Raw genomic sequence first — 17,076 nt, 5'->3', positions numbered from 1 at the left:
TTGGAATTATATCATTATAACACATGGAAAGGCCTAACCTAAACACTTCAAAAGGCTTTTCTAGGTACTAGATTCAAGAAGTATATTTTTTACATAAATTGAGATTTTCTTAAAATTAGAATCTACTGTATGTTTTTATTAGCCACATTGGACTGGTGAACAATGAACTAATTTGTGAAGTAGTAGTTGCTGTCCCTCCATCGAGGAAGAGAGAAGAGACATTTGCACTTGTGCTCTGCCATGCCTGTGAAAACCCTGTTAACAGAGGAGAGCGTCGGGAAACATGGCCCATGAGCACTTTTATCCAGTGTCATTTAGCTTATACTTTAAGATGGGAATGTCATGGTACTGTTATAACAAAGCAACGTGATGGGTGAGAACAGCAAATGGATTAGAATTTTCTCTGTGGTTTGTAGTTAATGATCACTCAGACTAACAAGCAGTCATGCCCAGTGTTTTCTAACTCCTTTAACCATGCTCTTGGCTCTCCTGCCTCACTGCTGCCCTCACTGTTATTAACAGGAAGTATAGTCATTGGGGAGTCAGGACTCCAGCTTCCTCTGCCAGCTCAGTCTGTGAGCACGGGTAAGTCCAAGAAGCACTCTGTGTCATAGTACACCCATTACACTGTCTGTCTCTCTCAGCCCTTTCTCATCACATCATGTTCTCCTCTGTCTCTTTTTCACTTTGGTCTTGTGTTCTTCGTTAGGCAGCAGAACCATAAATGTGCTTCCATCTCAGCCAACTGATGAATTTTCCATAGCTCCAGAGTAGTCACGTGTCATGTTATCAAACATACATATGAGCTCTCTGTTAGTCAAATGCTCCTCACTGTCAAAAAGAAAGGGAGGGTTGGGGATTTAGCTCAGTGGTAGAGCGCTTGCCTAGCAAGCTCAAGGCCTTGGGTTCGGTCCTCAGCTGCAGGGGAAAATAAATGGAGAAAAAAGAAAGGGAAATTGACTTGATGGATGCTGTTTAAAATAACATGTCTACTTTAGGATATACAGTATCTCTTCCTATGGCTCTCAGAGGTTGGCCAGGTATGTGTTATGTGTTGATGGTGGCGTCATTCTATCAGTTTAAAAGGTACTATTTCACTTTTTTTTTAAGCCCAAATGATAGATGTTCTTTTCTTGTCATGTATGTTGCTGTTTTCATTGAGAGTACTAGTATCTTTATTCACCATCTTAGAATTTTGCTGTGTGGTCTTGTGTTTATAAGGAAAGCGGGAATCTCACTTGTCACTCACCTTTGGCTCCCACAGCCTGCATTCAGAGCCTCCAGTGTTTGCGTAGTTGGCATGCTGTCTGTTGGAATAGATACCATCATCCTGACAAGGCAATTAAGATACTGATTGGGCTGCCAGTTAGCCAGCTTCTCCCAACATGTTGAAAATTGGCACTCAAAAGACGGAAATAAAGATGCTTTTTTATTTTATACGTATTTATTTATGTGTATGAGTGTGTGCACACGTGTGCTTATTCCGTGTAAGGCAGTGTAGTTCTTTCCTTCTACTATATGGGTTCTGAGGGTTGAACTCAGGTCATCAGGCTTGGCAGTAAGTGTCTTGACCAGCTGAGTCATCTTACTGGCTACCAAAAGATATTTTTTAAAAATATTATTCGCAAGCATTTATTGAGATGACCTTGTGTGCCTTGCTTTAAAATAATTTTTAGATTTCCAGCCCCTAGTACAACGTCAGCAATTCAGGGTACAGTGTAGTCCTGTGAAGCTGTTGGACATGTGGGTCTCTAAAAGCAATTCCCCTGGCCGTATACAGACGAGCAGTGTAGAGATGATTCTTGAAGAACACACAGGGCACATTGTGAGCAGTCATGCTTGATGAGCAAGAGCCCCTCCAAGGAGCAACACACAGGGTGATTAAGAGTGCCAACCAGGGACCAGTGCCTAGCTGGACGGTCACTAGCTGTGTTTTCCTCCTTCTGCCTGCTTCCCACCTGCAGATTGGAGCCACATCTAGTCCTGCCCTGTGGGATTGCTTTGACAGGAGAATAGCTGAATCTCTGTAGTGCTTAAAACAGTGTAGATGCTCAGAGAATCTGGTACCTCTGTTCATGAGAAATGAATATCATTTTTATAGGTTTCCCCCAGTGATATTTTTTAACTTGATGTGCTTGGTTTTTTTTTGTTTGTTTGTTTGTAGTAGTCCCAGTAATTTTGCTTCCTGTTTCCACAATTATTTCTTTTTAAAGAAAATAAAATGGCACACAGCTTCTTCCTGCCACTCCTGCACCTTCACAGCACTAACAACCAGCTTATCTGTTGAGCCCTGAGAAGGCAAAAGCAGTGGGCACAGGTTTCCCATGAAGTTGTCTCTCGTGGGTCCTGCCAGTTCCCACAATCCTAGCATTCCCTGGGCATCAGTCAGTGTCTACAAGGAAGGACTTTGAGATTCTGAAGCATGTGAAAAGACAAACAGGCCAATACTCAGGCTCTCTGGGGACCCTGCCCTCCAGAGCAGACCCCAAGCTGACATTTTCACAGGCTGCTTGCAGGAGCTGCAGTAGGGTGGGTCCATTCAGCAGGCTCCTGAACAGAGCCTCCACCACCCAGGGCTGCTGACACAGCCGCTCTCCTCCCGTGTTCTTGTTCTGAGGAGATTAAGTCAGTAGATGTGGCTGTTGAGATGCTGAAGGCCTGTGATGTGAACGGTTGGTGCTGGGCAGACAGAAGACGTTCGGTATAATGAAGTAATACAGTGGCTGTGTGTGATGTTTAAGGAGGTGTCCTGTTCTAGGTCATCGTCTAAATTTTTCTTCACTTTAGCTACAGGAAACCTCTGGAATAATCACATCTCTGATTTTGTTTATTATGGCCTGACCATTTAACAAAGAAATTAGATTAGATTCAGAAATGACCTGAAAAAAAATAAATGTGGCTATTAAGAACTTGTTTATGTTGCTATGGCTTGTTTCCCAGTGACGCTTGACATGCACAAAAGCAGAGACATTTGCAGTCACTTAGAATGCTGTTCTGAAAGGTCTTTCAGTGATGGCACCTATTAACTTTACATATAACTAAAAATAAATGTGAAGTGCAGGACCTAAGGGATTTGGAGGGTGGATTACTTAAGGAAATAGGTAATTAGGATTGATTGGGTTTATACTTGGCTTTAAATGCTAAAAGTCCTGGGGCTATCCCTGGAAGTCTGAGTGGCTTGTCTATAATTCCAGAGGTAGACAGGATTCCACACTGGAGAAGTGGTTTATCAGGGGTTGGAAATGTTGTTCTTAGAGCCTTTTTAGGCATTCTCCTGTTTCTTTTCAAAGAGTTAACCCTTAGATGAATCCACAGAATTCAACTGTTAAGAGTTCTACACAAAGCCAGGTGGTGGTAGCACACACCTTTAATCCCAGCACTTGGGAGGCAGAGGCAGGTGGATCTCTGTGAGTTCAAGGCCAGCCTGATCCACAGAGCAAGTTCCAGGACAGCCAAGGATACACAGAGAAATCCTATCTTGAAAAAAACAAACAAACAAAAAAAGTCCTACACAACTGGTACTTTATGATTCCATGTCCATTTCTGTAGTCATATGTTTTGAATGATTTTTTTAAGGACATGAGCAAATAGACTTTGTATGTTCTCAGCCAAGCCCCTTCAGATTGGCAATAGGAATAAAATACATTTTATCCTATTCTGTTGGGAATCCAGGATATTTTAAATGTCCCTAGTTTCGAGGGGTGGGAGAGGAAAGGAAGGGAACTGAAGTGAAGTAATAAATTGGTCACAAGTAGTTATTGAATATCCTGGATTGTATTGAATTGTATGGCTCCTGATGAGTGTGTAAAATATAAATGTTGAAAAAGATATGTGGACAAGTGCTTTTCCCAAGCCAGGAGTAACAGTGATGTTTAACTAAATCTAATTTTAATACCACTCCCATGTCTCTGTCACCATCTCCCCTCAAAAGCCCTATGTGTATGTGTGCTAGTGTCCTTTTTTTTTTTTTTTTTTTTTTTTTCTCCAAAGAACTGGAATGTGTTGGTGGACTAGTGATTTCTCTCCTTGTGTAACTGGGTGCTTGTTTGTCAGAGTACCTGCTTGATGGCCAGGTGCTATCCGCAGAAACCCAGTATAGACTCTGTTGGTTACTTGTCTGTTAGTGGGATAAAATTCCCTTACTAAAAGCAATTCTTTGGGCTTATGGTTCTAGAGGGAGAGTCCATAATGTCTGGGGAGGCTTGGCAGCAGGTTGCTGTAGCAGGCCGAGAGATCACATTCAATCACAAACATATAGGGTAAAGAACCCACTGTAAGTGGGGTGAGGCTATGAACTTAAAAAAGTCAACCCCAATAACATACTTCTTCCAGCAAGGCTACACCTCCCCACAACCCACCCAAGTAGCACCATTAACCAGGGACCACGAGTTCAAATATGTGAGTCTGTGAGGAACGTTTCCCATTCAGACCCTAGCACCTTCAAAGTATAGAAAAATTTACTTGGATATACAGATGTCATGATTTGGAGCTCAAGATAAGGTATTAGCCATTGAAATCAAGTTCAGACTAAAATATTGACATTTAAATAATTCAGAAATTATGACTCATGGCTAAGTGGTTTTAGAAAGTGTCTTGATTTTTATTTTCTTCAGCTGTGGAGCTAACATTCCCTATACTTTCTTACAGAAATGTGTACAATTTTCAAGCAACTGTGATTATTTCACATTCTACCCTCAAGGTTACATGAAATAATCACAGTTGCTTGTAAACTGTACACAGAAATTTAAAACTGCCTATTTTTATTGGTGAAATTATTAAGGCCACTCCACGTAGTTAAAAGGGAGGTTTATTTTGTGGGGTAACTTACAAATGAAGGGATAGGTTGTAGGGTCTGGCAAAGGTATGGTGTGCCCCAGCCAGCGGGGTTTCAACGGGGGCGACCCACCTGTGGGAGCGAATGAGAGACAGGGGACACAAGAGACGGACAGCAAGACAAGATTCTGATCAAGCCGCCAATCTTTATTTCTCTCCGCAAGGCTTATATAGCATAGGAGGGGAGGGGGCAGGAAGGAGGGAAGGGGAAGAGATGTGGAAGGGGTGCAGAACGTGGCAGACGTGCAGGTCGTGCAACTGCAAGATGTCTGCTAAGGTCACTGGTCAGGGACCATTTGTTCTGTTGCTAGGCTACCTGACCATGGAATGCTCTTTACATTCAGTTGCCATGGCACCTGACTGTGGAATGTTCTTATCTTTGGGAACCTGTGGTTAGTAAACAGGTGTTATTGCTCTGGGGAAGGGCAGTGGGCTTATGACTTGTTCTCTGGCTTAGTTAGTACTTTCCATGGTCCCTAACAATGGTGCAGTCCAGCGGTGTTCTCTGGAGAACTCTGCTTGGTCTACCTCCAGCGTCCAGGGTCCCAGAACCAAGAGAGACTTCTCCTCTCGATCCTGGGTCTTCAGCTTCCTCCCTCAGCCCCGCCTTGTGGGCCTGACCATTACCGAAGCCTCAATGGGGCTTGGAACTTCCAGGCCAAGGCTGGGATGGCTACCCACTACATCTCCCCCTTTTGTGTAAATAAGAAGGTTCTAACATAATACAAGACTATATACAAAGAAATGGTTATCAAATATTGTCCAGGAGTAATGAGGGATAATGACCTAGATAAGTTGGAATTACAATAAATGCAAACAATATCAAGCAAAAAACACATACTAAAATCCAGGGAAGTCTAGAGCGTGGGTAGGTGGCATGTTACAAAGATCATTCCAAAAGGTGTCCTATCCTAAAGAACCTGAGTCTAATACTTAATATATTCTATCTAAGATATTATATGTGTTTATATACTAAGTTGTAACTGTAACTGCTAGTCTTCAACCTCATCAGAGACCTGAGAAGGAATATAATAATACCTGAGAAATGGGAGAAGGACGCAAGCAACTTTCGGGAGTCTTGCAAGAGTAGACAGAGACAGCTGGCAGCCTGGACAGTCACCTAATGTTTCCCAGCATCGTTGGTGCATTCAAATTGGCTATAGGCCTAGAGTATCTGACAGACCATTTTCAGAAGCAGGAATTCTGAAAGACCATCTTACCCTGTCTTGGCAAAGTACAGTGGTAGCTTTCCTTGTGTCCCGCTTGTACAGAAAGGACAGCATTCATACTGTCAGCAGTTGAGGCAAGGGCAGTTCTTTGCCCAGTAGGCCATTTTGTGCCAAGAAGACAAACTTCCAAATGGAAATGTCTTAGAAGCCCAACATTCTCTCGGGATCAAATTGGTGCTGCCAGGAGCAATTGTGTCTCATGTCAACAGAATTCTAAGTTATTTAAATGCCATATTCTCTAGGTCCATGAAGTGTTTGAAGATTACCTGTCCATCTGACTTATGTATTTATAAATCTGGATAACCTAACTAACATAATTACAGAGATGACAAGTATAGGTGACAATAAATCTGTAAGTCTTATCTACCTAAACAACCTAAGGACTAAGGCTTCATATAAATAAGGCAAACAGTCTGTAAGCAAATGTACCGTAAAAGGGCAATGACTTTAAATTGTGACAGTACACAAAATATCTTTAACAGAAGTAGAAATGTATAGTGCAATATGCAATATGATAATAATCCTAAATATATTATCAGTATATAGAATATCTTAAACAGAAGTAGAACATACATACAGTATGATAGATATAAATTTACATTTGTATCAATATACACATTATCTTAAATAGGAATATAAAAAGTTTGTATTTGTATCAACATAAGAATTCATAACAGTGCAAATTACAGTGCAAATGATCTAAGGCTGCTATTTTACTAAGTTTATTTACTAATGTATATGATAGTCTACCATAATATCTTATACCTATCCATTCCATTTCTTCTTTTCCCCCTTTTTTTTAAACATACTTTCTTTCCTTAAGGAGAGTACTGCGTTTAACAGTTTCTTCCACCCCCAACCCTAGAACCATCATCCATAACCCTGAGAAATATGAAACCTTAGGGAGAAGGGGCGTCATTTTCTTAGAATTGTTTCCTGCTGTTTAGGAAGCGATGGTATCTCTGTTGGGTATTGTGAGAAAGCTCAGATAGTTAAATCTCAGTTAGACTAACTATAGATTCTACAGCAACTCTCAGAGTAATGGGTAAGATTGTCTGAAATTCTGGCAAGAAGTATAGTATGATGATGATTACCATGGCATCATTCTGGATTGGGTAGAGTTGCTGTTGTTGGGGCCCCATCTTCCTTCTGGAGACTTCAGAGATTGCTATTGGAAAAACTTATTTTTTATCAGAATGGAAGGTTTGGATTTAAAGATGACATGACATGTAAGAAAGGATTCCAAGAAATCAAGAGTAAGCATGGAGAGAATTAGAATCTTGAAGACAATGGTCCCTTATAATTGGTTTCCTTCTGTCTCACATCAGAGGGCTCTTCTGATATGGGACTGAAGAATCTCTCAACCTTTTCTTTTATCAGTATGCTTGGGTTTAGAGAAGGAGTGAGCCAGTTCCATCTCCAAAGCCAGCTTGGTTTATAATTGAATTGGAACCACAACTATTCTAGACTGATAGAGATATAGATGTTAGACAGTGATATTTTACCCTGTGTAGATTGGTACCAATAGATTCTTTCTTTCTGCTGTAAACATCCAGATATCCAAGGCCTTATGATTTCTGGAAGATGGGTATTTCCATTATCCTGGAAAGACAAAAACAGAACCCTACCCCAACCTTTGATTGTTAAATTTTTCTTACAGATTGAAGAGATGTCACATTGGTGGATGATCTTTTACTTCTCCTCATCAAGGGGTTTCTCCTGTTCGAATCGAGTTTTTATTAATTTTGTTGGTATCCATAGTTTTTTCTTCTCATGTGGAAACAAAAGCAAAACCCCTTCCCCAACGTAGGACATATCCAGGTTTCCAATCAGAGGTCAACACATCTTTGAAATAAACCGGTTGGTTTAGCTCAGGAGTTTTATCTGTTGTCCAATGTCTCTCTGCAGCTGTTGTTCCTTTCTCATCAGCATTGAGAAAATTCAAGGTTAATAAAGCACTATGCAATCTATTTCTAGGAATCATTGTTACCTGTCGCTGTTTATTTAGCATATCCTTTAAAGTTCGATTGGATCTTTCTATGACTGCTTGGCCTGTGGGATTGTGTGGTATACCTGTAACATGCTTTATATTGTAATAAGCAAAGAACTGTCTCATTTTATTGGAGACATATGCTGGGCCATTATCTGTCTTAATTTGTACAGGTATTCCCATGATGGCCATAACTTCTAATAGGTGTTTAATCACAGAATCAGCCTTTTCAGAACTCATAGGAGTTGCCCACTGAAATCCTGAATAGGTGTCAACAGTATGGTGTACATACTTTAATCTTCCAAATTCTGCAAAATGAAACACATCCATCTGCCAAATTTCATTTCTTTGTATCCCTTTTGGATTGCTCCCTGCAGGTAATGGAGTTTGGTTATAGTAGGCACAAGTAGGACATTTTTTTTATAATATCCTTAGCTTGTTGCCAAGTAATGGAGAAATCCTTCTTCAAACCTTTGCTATTTACATGGTGTTTCTTATGAAATTCTGAGGCTTCTAGCACATTACCTATTAGTAACTGATCAATCTCATCATTACCTTGTGCTAGAGGTCCTGGCAGACCTGTATGGGATCTGATATGTGTTATATATATATAGGATGTTCCCTTTTTCTGATGATTTCCTGCAATTGTATGAATAATGAAGTTAATTCTGTATTATCAGGAATAAATTCAGCAGTTTCAATATGTAAAACAACTCTCTGCATATTGAGAGTCAGTGACTATATTGAGGGGTTCTGTGAAGTCCATCAGAACCATAAGAACGGCATACAGTTCTGCCTTTTGTACAGAGCTGTATGGACTTTGTACCACTTTACTTAAGTCTCTTGATTTGTATCCTGCTTTCCCTGATTTATTTGCATCAGTATAGTATGTGAGGACTCCAGAAATTGGCTTGTGTCGTACAATGTGAGGAAGGACCCATTCAGTCTTCTTTATGAATTCTATCCTCTTGCTTTTGGGATAATGGTTGTTAATCTCTACCAAAAAGTTACTGCGGGCTCTCTGCCAGTATTCATTATCTTTCCATAGTGATGAAATTTCCTCATTAGTTAAAGGTACTACAATTTCTGCTGGGTCCATTCCTGTCAACTGGCAAAGTCTTAATTTACCTTTTTGAATCAAATCAGAGATCTTTTCTATAAGTCTTTAATTTCTTATTTGGTTTACGTGGTAGAGAATATCTATTCCAATATAATATCTTCCTTCTGCATCAAAATACCTGTGAGGGAATGTCTGGAGGGGAATATGACAAGAATGCATTTAAGTTCTGGATCCACACGATCCACATGTGCTTCTCAAATTGTCTTTTCTACTAGAGCCAATTCCTTCTCAGCTTCGGCTGATAATTCTTTTGGACTATTTAATTCTTTGTCTCCTTCTAGAATATTAGCCAAATTTTGTAGTCCATCTTTGGGTATTTCCATGATACCCAATAAGTTGGAAATGCTTCCTAACAACTTTTGAAAATCATTAAGAGTCTTCAATCGATCTCTCCTCAGTTGTACTTTTTGGGATCTAATTTTTTGTAGCTCTATCTTATATCCTAAGTAATTAATAGAATCTCCTCTTTGTATTTTTTCAGGAGCAATTTGCAGTCCCCAGCGAGGCAAAACTTTTTTTACTTCTTCAAACATGCTTTCTAATGTGTCTAACTTTGGATCAGCTAATAGGATATCATCCATATAGTGATAAATTACGGATTGTGGAAACTTTACACGAATTATCTCCAATGGTTTTTGCACAAAGTATTGGCATAAGGTAGGGCTGTTTAACATTCCCTGTGGGAGGACCTTCCATTGATATCTCTTGACTGGCTGAGAATTGTTATAATTAGGAACTGTGAAGGCAAATTTTTCTCTATCATTTTCTTGTAAGAGTATGGTAAAGAAACAGTCTTTTAAGTCAATAACTATTATAGGCCATTCTTTGGGTAGCACAGAGGGCAAGGGCATCCCAGTCTGTAGGGAGCCCATTGGCTGAATTACTTTATTAATAGCTCTCAGATCTATAAGCATTCTCCAATTACTAGACTCTTTTTAATAACAAATACAGGAGAATTCCAAGGGCTGGTAGATTCTTCAATGTGTTGAGCATTTAACTGCTCTTGAACCAGCTGTTCTAAAGCTTGTAGCTTCTCTTTTGTCAAAGGCCACTGTCCAACCCAGACAGGATTATTAGTTAGCCATTTTAAAGGTAAGGCAGTTGGTACTTCTGAGAGTTCAACAGCAGTTGTGCTGTGTTTGTGTACAGCCTGAATCGTTGGTGACTGTTTTTTATAGCATGTTATGATATTATTCCTAGAAACATGCATTGGCCTGTATTCCTTTTCTGAGAGTGTAGGAATTTTAATCTAGGTAGTCCACTGTTGTAACAGATCTCAGCCCCATAGATTTACTGCTACATTTGCTACAGCCTTCCTTTCTGTCCTTCTGCCCCTATGCATTCAACCCATCTCGAACTCTGTTTTATCTGAGATAGGGTGCCAATTCCTAAAAGTTGGACATCTACCTCTTTTTCTCTCTCTCTCTCTCTCTCTCTCTTTTTTTTTTTTTTTTTTTTTTTTTTTTTTTTTTTTTTTTTTTGAGACAGGGTTTCTCTGTGTAGCTTTGTGCCTGTCATGGAACTCGCTTTGGAGACCAGGCTGGCCTCGAACTCACAGAGATCTGCCTGGCTCTGCCTCCCGAGTGCTGGGATTACAGGCATGCGCCACCACCACCCGGCGAACATCTACCTCTTTAAGAGGCCAATTCGGATGCCATGATTTTGTTGTAACTATAATCACATCCACACCTGTGTCTACCAGGCCCTCCAGAACCAAGCCATTAATTAGAATTCTAAGCTTTGGTCTTTGTTCATTTATGGAAGTCTGCCAAAATATTTGTTTTATTGTGTTCTTTGTAAACTGTGATTCATCTATCAAAGCTGTTTTATCATCCATTGCAGTATCGGTTTTTACATTAGGCATTGGTTTATTCAGTTGTCCTGGAGAGGAATGTCTTCCACAGTGGCTGGGGCCTGCAAGAGGCCCTCTGAGGTGTTTCCCACCAGCAAAGGGTTGCCTCATATATCTATTTTTGATCTGCACTCACTGGTCCAATGTCGGCCTTTGCCATATCTTCTACATAATCCAAGAGGTGGTTGGGGTCTCCTGTTTAGGCTATTCCTCGAAGGAGTATTACTTCTAGGATTACCTCATGTACAGTTTTTACTTATACGACCTGGTGTACCACCTTTAAAACATTTGGTACCACGGGGCCTTCTTTCACCTCTGGGATTTGTCTCTCCTATCCAAGCCTCATTACTGCAGTTAAGAGACTCAACACCGTTAATATACTGAGTCCATTCTTCCAAAGGAGCTGATCTGATCTTTAATGGTGTAAGTATTCTTTTGCGTTCTGCATTAGCATTGTCGAATGCCAAGGACTCAGTTAATACTTTTCTTAATTCTTTATCTGACACAGCTTTTGTTATAGCTGTGTTCAGCCTTTGTAAAAAATCAGTGAAGGGTTCCTGCGGTCCCTGAAATATCTTTGTGTATACCTCAGTTGCTTTTCCAGGTTCTGGAATTTTTTTCCCAAGCATTTAGAGATGCTCTACGGCATAGGGATATTGCATGCTCATCATAAATGGCTTGTACATTCCTGTCAGCAAAACATCCCTCACCAAGTATTTGATCTTGGGAGATCTCAAAACCTCTGATTTTCCTTGTTGTTCTAAATTTCTTGCCTCTTCTCTCAACCAGCTTTTCCACTGTAATTGCTGGCTATATTCTAGAACAGCTGAAATTAACTGATGCCAGTCATCTGGAATGATTCTACGTGAGGTAGACCACGAATTTAACATCTGTTTCATGTATGTGGAGTGTACCCATATGTAACTACTGCTTCCTTTATATTTTTAAAGTTCTTTGTTGAAATTGGTTGTAATGTATATGTCGTATATGGCTTGGGGTGTGTGTCATCTGCTGGCTTCCCGTGGATGATAACAGGATAAACCATTGTATGAGAGCCATTTGGAGATGTTACAACCTGTATGGTCTTGCCCTTCTGCTTATTAGGTCCCTTGTCATGTTTATTGAGAGTTTCCTCCAGGGCTTGTAAACGAGCACCCAGGGTCTGTTCCAGGGAGTAAACCTCCTCTCTTGTAAGGGATTCCAGATTTCTCATGGAATCATGGAAGCTTTTGTGTTCTTCTGAAACACATAATTCCATGGACCTTAATAAGTAATGATAATTTTTCTTCCTTATATAGTGTCTGAGTAGTTACAACTTCACTCTGGAGAGTTAGTGTTCTGTCCATTAAACATTCATATTTATTATCAATAAAATCAATTTTGGGTACAAGCCTGGTTTGTAAATTATGGTTAGCAGATTCCAGAAAGAGAATCTTTTTCTGTAAGCCTTCATTGCTATCTTTTAAAGTCTGTATCAGTCCCAATAATGACTCATCTTTGTTCTTACTATTAAACCAGTGTTTGAACACTGTGTGAATTATTATGATGAATGCCAAAATGGTACAGGCCAGATATGCCTTAGGGCGGTCGTATATTTTCAGGAAATGTCATTCCTCATACAGGCAAAAAAGGTTTTTAAATTCTTGTGAGGTAATATTGTCAGCCATATTACAAAAATTACTCAAAATTTGTTAGTCAGTTTTAAGGTGTAAAATTATCAAGTCCTTTTACTTGAAAGAAGCTTACCTTTCCGTGGTTTTGGGGGGTGCAATAAGCACTTTTCAGCCAGCTGGAGGCGTTGTTATAGCTCCAAAGCAGGGCCTGCTGGCAACCTGGCAGCTGAAGGCAGGAGCCAAGATGGTGGGGAGCTGGCACTCAGGGAGGAGTGGGAAGGCCTCACTCACAGAGGTTTTCGTTGGTCTGGGGGCTAAGCTAGGGAACTGAGACTGGACTAGCTGCTCCCTTTTTCGGGGATTGAACCGTGTTCCCTGGTTAAATGGAACTTTGCAGGTGGGTTTAGGTACCCGCCAGCCAGGGAGGAGGCTGAGGGTGGGAGCCGCCCAGGCCTTTGGAATTTGCCCCACATGAGCGCCAGATATTGGTGAAATTATTAAGGCCACTCCACATAGTTGAAAGGGAGGTTTATTTTGTGGGGTAACTTACAAATGAAGGGATAGTTTGCAGGGTCTGGGAAAGGTATGGCGCAGTCCGGCAGTGTTCTCTGGAGAACTCTGCTCTGTCTACCTCCAGGGTCCAGAGTCCTGAACCAAGAGAAGCCTCTCCTCTGGATCCTGGTCAGCCCTGCCTTGTGGGCGTGACCATTACCGAAGCTTCAATGGGGGTTGGAACTTCCAGGCCAAGGGATGGGATGGCTGCCCACTACACTTTTTCCTTGTGGATTTACTTTCCTTTTAGTGTAATTCTCTCTGTGTGTGGTATATGTAAGTACCTGTGTGTGCATGTGTGTACATATATATATAAAGGATGAAGGTTGATGTCTGTGTCTTCCTCAGTTACTCTATACTTTGGTTGGTTGGTTGGTTTGGTTTGGTTTGGTTTGGTTTGGTTTGGTTTGGTTTGGTTTGGTTTGGTTTGGTTTGGTTTGGTTTGGTTTGGTTTGGTTTGGTTTTGAAGCAGAGTCTCTTCACTGAACCTGAAGTTTCTTTCTTAATTCACCTAGACTGGCTGGCTAGTGAGCTTCAGGGACCCATCTGCTTGTGTTGAACACTCACTCTGTAGTTATGGATGTGTGCACTCAGGCCCTCCTGCTTGCGCAGCAAGCACCTTACCCACACCTGAGCTTCCCCAGACCTCTTTGTTTGGATACAAGGTTCACTGTGAAACCCACTCCATACTCTGAGCTTGAGGCAGTCCTCAATGTCTCTGCATTGTATGTGAAGGGGTTGCAGTGTGTGCCTCCATGTCGGCATCCTTCAGGATCATCTTTGTCTCATGTGTTAGAGGTTTCTTATAAGATAATGTGCTCATTAATTTTTGTCAACTTGACACAAACTGAGAAGAAGGGACTTCAATTAGGAATTGCCTCCTTCCTGGATTCTATAAGAAAGCAATCTGAGAAAACCATGGGAATCAAACAAGTAAGCACACTCCTCCATGGTCTCTGCTTCAGTTCCTGCCTCAGGTTCCTGCCCTTGTTTCCTGTCCTGAAGAGCTGAAATGAACCCTGTCCTCCTGGAGCTGTTTTGGTCACGGCGTTTCTGACAGCAATAGGAAGCAAGCTAGAGCAGTGATTGCAGTCAACTCCCCTTTTTAAGATTTATTTTTTATGTAAGTATATGTGTTTGTGTATGTGTGTATGCACATATGTGTGGTGGTGGGGGGTACCCATGGAGGCAAGAAGAGGACATCCCCTGGAGCTGGAATTATAGGCAGGTATGAGCCACCTGGCATATGTGCTAAGGACAGAACTCCAGTCTTCTATAAGTGCACTTAATCTGAGCTTTCTCAATCCTCTTGGGCTGCATTTTTAAGCACCTTTTTAAAATTTCATCTGTTTTTATGAATTGATCCTTTCACATCATGAAACACCCTCATCCCAGGTAATGAGCCTTCTTCTAAAGTGTTTTTGTACACTTGGCATGACATGAGGTTCTGACCATCTGTAGTTTCCGGGGTTTCTTTTTCTTTCTTTCTTTCTTTCTTTCTTTCTTTCTTTCTTTCTTTCTTTCTTTCTTTCTTTCTTTTAAAGATTTATTTATTTATTATGTATATGTCTGCGTGTTTGCCTGCAGGCCAGAAGAGGGTGCCAGATCTCATTACAGATGGTTGTGAGCCACCATGTGGTTGCTGGGAATTGAACTCAGGACCTCTGGAAGAGCAGTCGGTGGTCTTAACCTCTGAGCCATCTCTCCAGCCCCTGGTGGTTTCTTATAGACTGCATAGAACTGAGTCTTTCTTACTCCTATTTGATAATGTCTTTCCAGTGCAGTATTTAGCTCACTGGTATTTACTGTAATCACTGTGCCTGGCGTATTAGTTATACTTGCTCAGTAACGGCTAAACCTGTTGGCAGTTGTCATTGCCTAGCTCCATAGTCAGGAATTTGGTTAGGCCTGGTGGAACTGGTCCCCTCTGCTCAGGGTCTCTCAGGAACCTGCAGCTGTGTCATTGGGACTGGAGTTCATCAGTTGACCAGCGCAGGAAGGTCCTCTTCATAAGCTTGCCTGCAGTTCTCAACAGAGCCCCGTTGCTTGGGTTCTGTGCTGACTGGTGGCTAGAAGCCACCCTCTCACCTGCCTCCTGGGCTTCTCCAGAATGACAGCTTGTTCTCTTGCATCCAGTAGTGAAAAAGAACTAGGAAGACAGAATTAATCCCTCAAAGTTGTGTTCTGTTGATGAGAAGCAAATCACTTGAGTAAGCAAAGCCATGAGTACTAGAAGGCAGGTCTGGTTGGGGCTCTCACTGTAGCTGTGTTTGAACCCTCCCTCTTGTGGTTTTGTTTGTCCCTTTTTTCTCTCTCTGTCTAGGTTCTTTTCCTGCTTTTTTTTTTCATGGTAATTTTTAAGATTATTTTACTTTTACACTGTCTGCTAGCACTACCTTTCCTCTCCCTGTGTTCAGTGATTTTTTTTAACTTAGGTAGAAAGTGGCACTAATACCAGCAGTAAACAGGTCTCTCTCATGCCTCTTCAGCCTTGCATTGAGACCGAGTAGAGTGTATGTTTTCATTGTTACAGCTTTATCCCAACAAGTCCTGTTTTTCCTTTTATACTGTTTCCTCAAATAGAGCCATCTTTTCCCATTGAATACTCTTTCAGACATAGCAGTTGTTAATAGTTCCTTTTCTGACATTCTGTGTCTTCTGTGTGAAATGGTCTCCTGTGGAAGGAGTTGTATTTCATTGAAGGAGTTGAGCTGGGCATGGTGGTGCACACCTTTAATCCCAGCACTTGGGAAGCAGAGGCAGGAGGATCTGAGTTCAAAGCCAGTCTGATCTACACAGCAAATTTCAGGACAGCCCTATCTATTAAAAAAAAAAAAGAAAAAGAAAGAAAGGAAAGGAAAGGAAAGGAAAAAAAATAACGGAAGTCAGTGAAGGAGTTGCATTTCCCTGCTTCCTGGAAATGGCCCGTGGCTGTTATTGGCTGTGAGTGTTGCCAGGCTGAGTGTCTAGGTTTGGGTTTTGCTGTCTTCCTTTAAAAAGCACTGGCTAAAAAGCACTGGCTTTTAGCTTGGTGGACATTGAGTAACTTTTAGGTCACCTCATGGCCAAATCTATGGGGTCCGGAATTGGCACTTTAGCCTGAGGCCTGTGCCTTGTCCTCTGGGATGTCCTCTGGGATCAGACTACAGCAGTGTGCTGGTTATTGGTGCTTTGGGGTAGTGAGTGAGTGAGACCAAGGTGTTGGTGAGAAAGTAAGGAGAGTAGCCTTCACGTCTCAAGTGCAGGAGCAGCCAGCAGGTCGTCATGACAACACTCCTGAGTCTCAAGTGTCTCCTGGAACCGGTGGCAGAGATGCTCACTTCTAGAAGTTCATTTTTCTTCTGTTTATAAGCACCAGGGAGGAGAGGTTTCTCAGGTTGGCAGAATCTATTCTTCATTAATAAAGAATAAAGAACTAATTATATACTGTTTTCTCTTCTAAAAAATCATTTCGCTTAAGTATTTGAATTAGATTCAACTGGGCAGAACAGCCAGCCCTTAAAGATGACCAAGGTGGACTTCTTCTCTCACATGTGTGTCAGATGGCAGTTTTCTTGTCAGGACCATCTAGACAAAAAAAAAAAAAGCTATAAATTTATCATGAATGCACTCTCCCACCATCCCCCACCTGATCTGGGGTGGAGTAGCAAGCTCTGTTTGTCAGTAGACAACATGCACTACTCCTGTCTCCTCCCCTCCTTCTCACCCTTCTTCCTTTTCTTCTCTTTGTCTTTGTGATTTTGAGATGATGCACATAAAGTATACATTGTATATTAAACACCTGCCCCAGCACCCTCTACCCTCCCCTTTTGTGCCTTTCTTGCTTCCCTTTAGTCCCTTTTGTTCTCTGGACAGTTCCTCATGCAGGATACTATGTACCTCTGTAA

At 41.3% G+C, this 17,076-nt stretch overlaps 1 protein-coding gene across 4 annotated transcripts in view; it reads left to right on the top strand.

Annotated features, from left to right (window-relative positions):
* The window catches only part of Mrtfb (myocardin related transcription factor B), a 170,651-nt gene that overhangs the window by 70,056 nt on the left and 83,519 nt on the right, over positions 1-17,076 (top strand). For 2 of the 4 annotated variants that reach the window (XM_036195192.1, XM_036195189.1), the window contains exon 4: positions 523-585. The exons of the other annotated variants lie outside the window; for them this stretch is intronic. In XM_036195192.1, the coding sequence (XP_036051085.1) occupies positions 523-585 (63 nt within the window). The remainder of the gene's footprint in view (positions 1-522; positions 586-17,076) is intronic. 4 annotated transcript variants of the gene reach the window in all.

This window comes from Onychomys torridus, chromosome 8 (genome assembly GCF_903995425.1).
Source record: "Onychomys torridus chromosome 8, mOncTor1.1, whole genome shotgun sequence".
In the NCBI taxonomy this organism is placed as follows: domain Eukaryota; kingdom Metazoa; phylum Chordata; class Mammalia; order Rodentia; family Cricetidae; genus Onychomys; species Onychomys torridus.
This window is presented reverse-complemented; position numbering and strand designations above follow the sequence as displayed.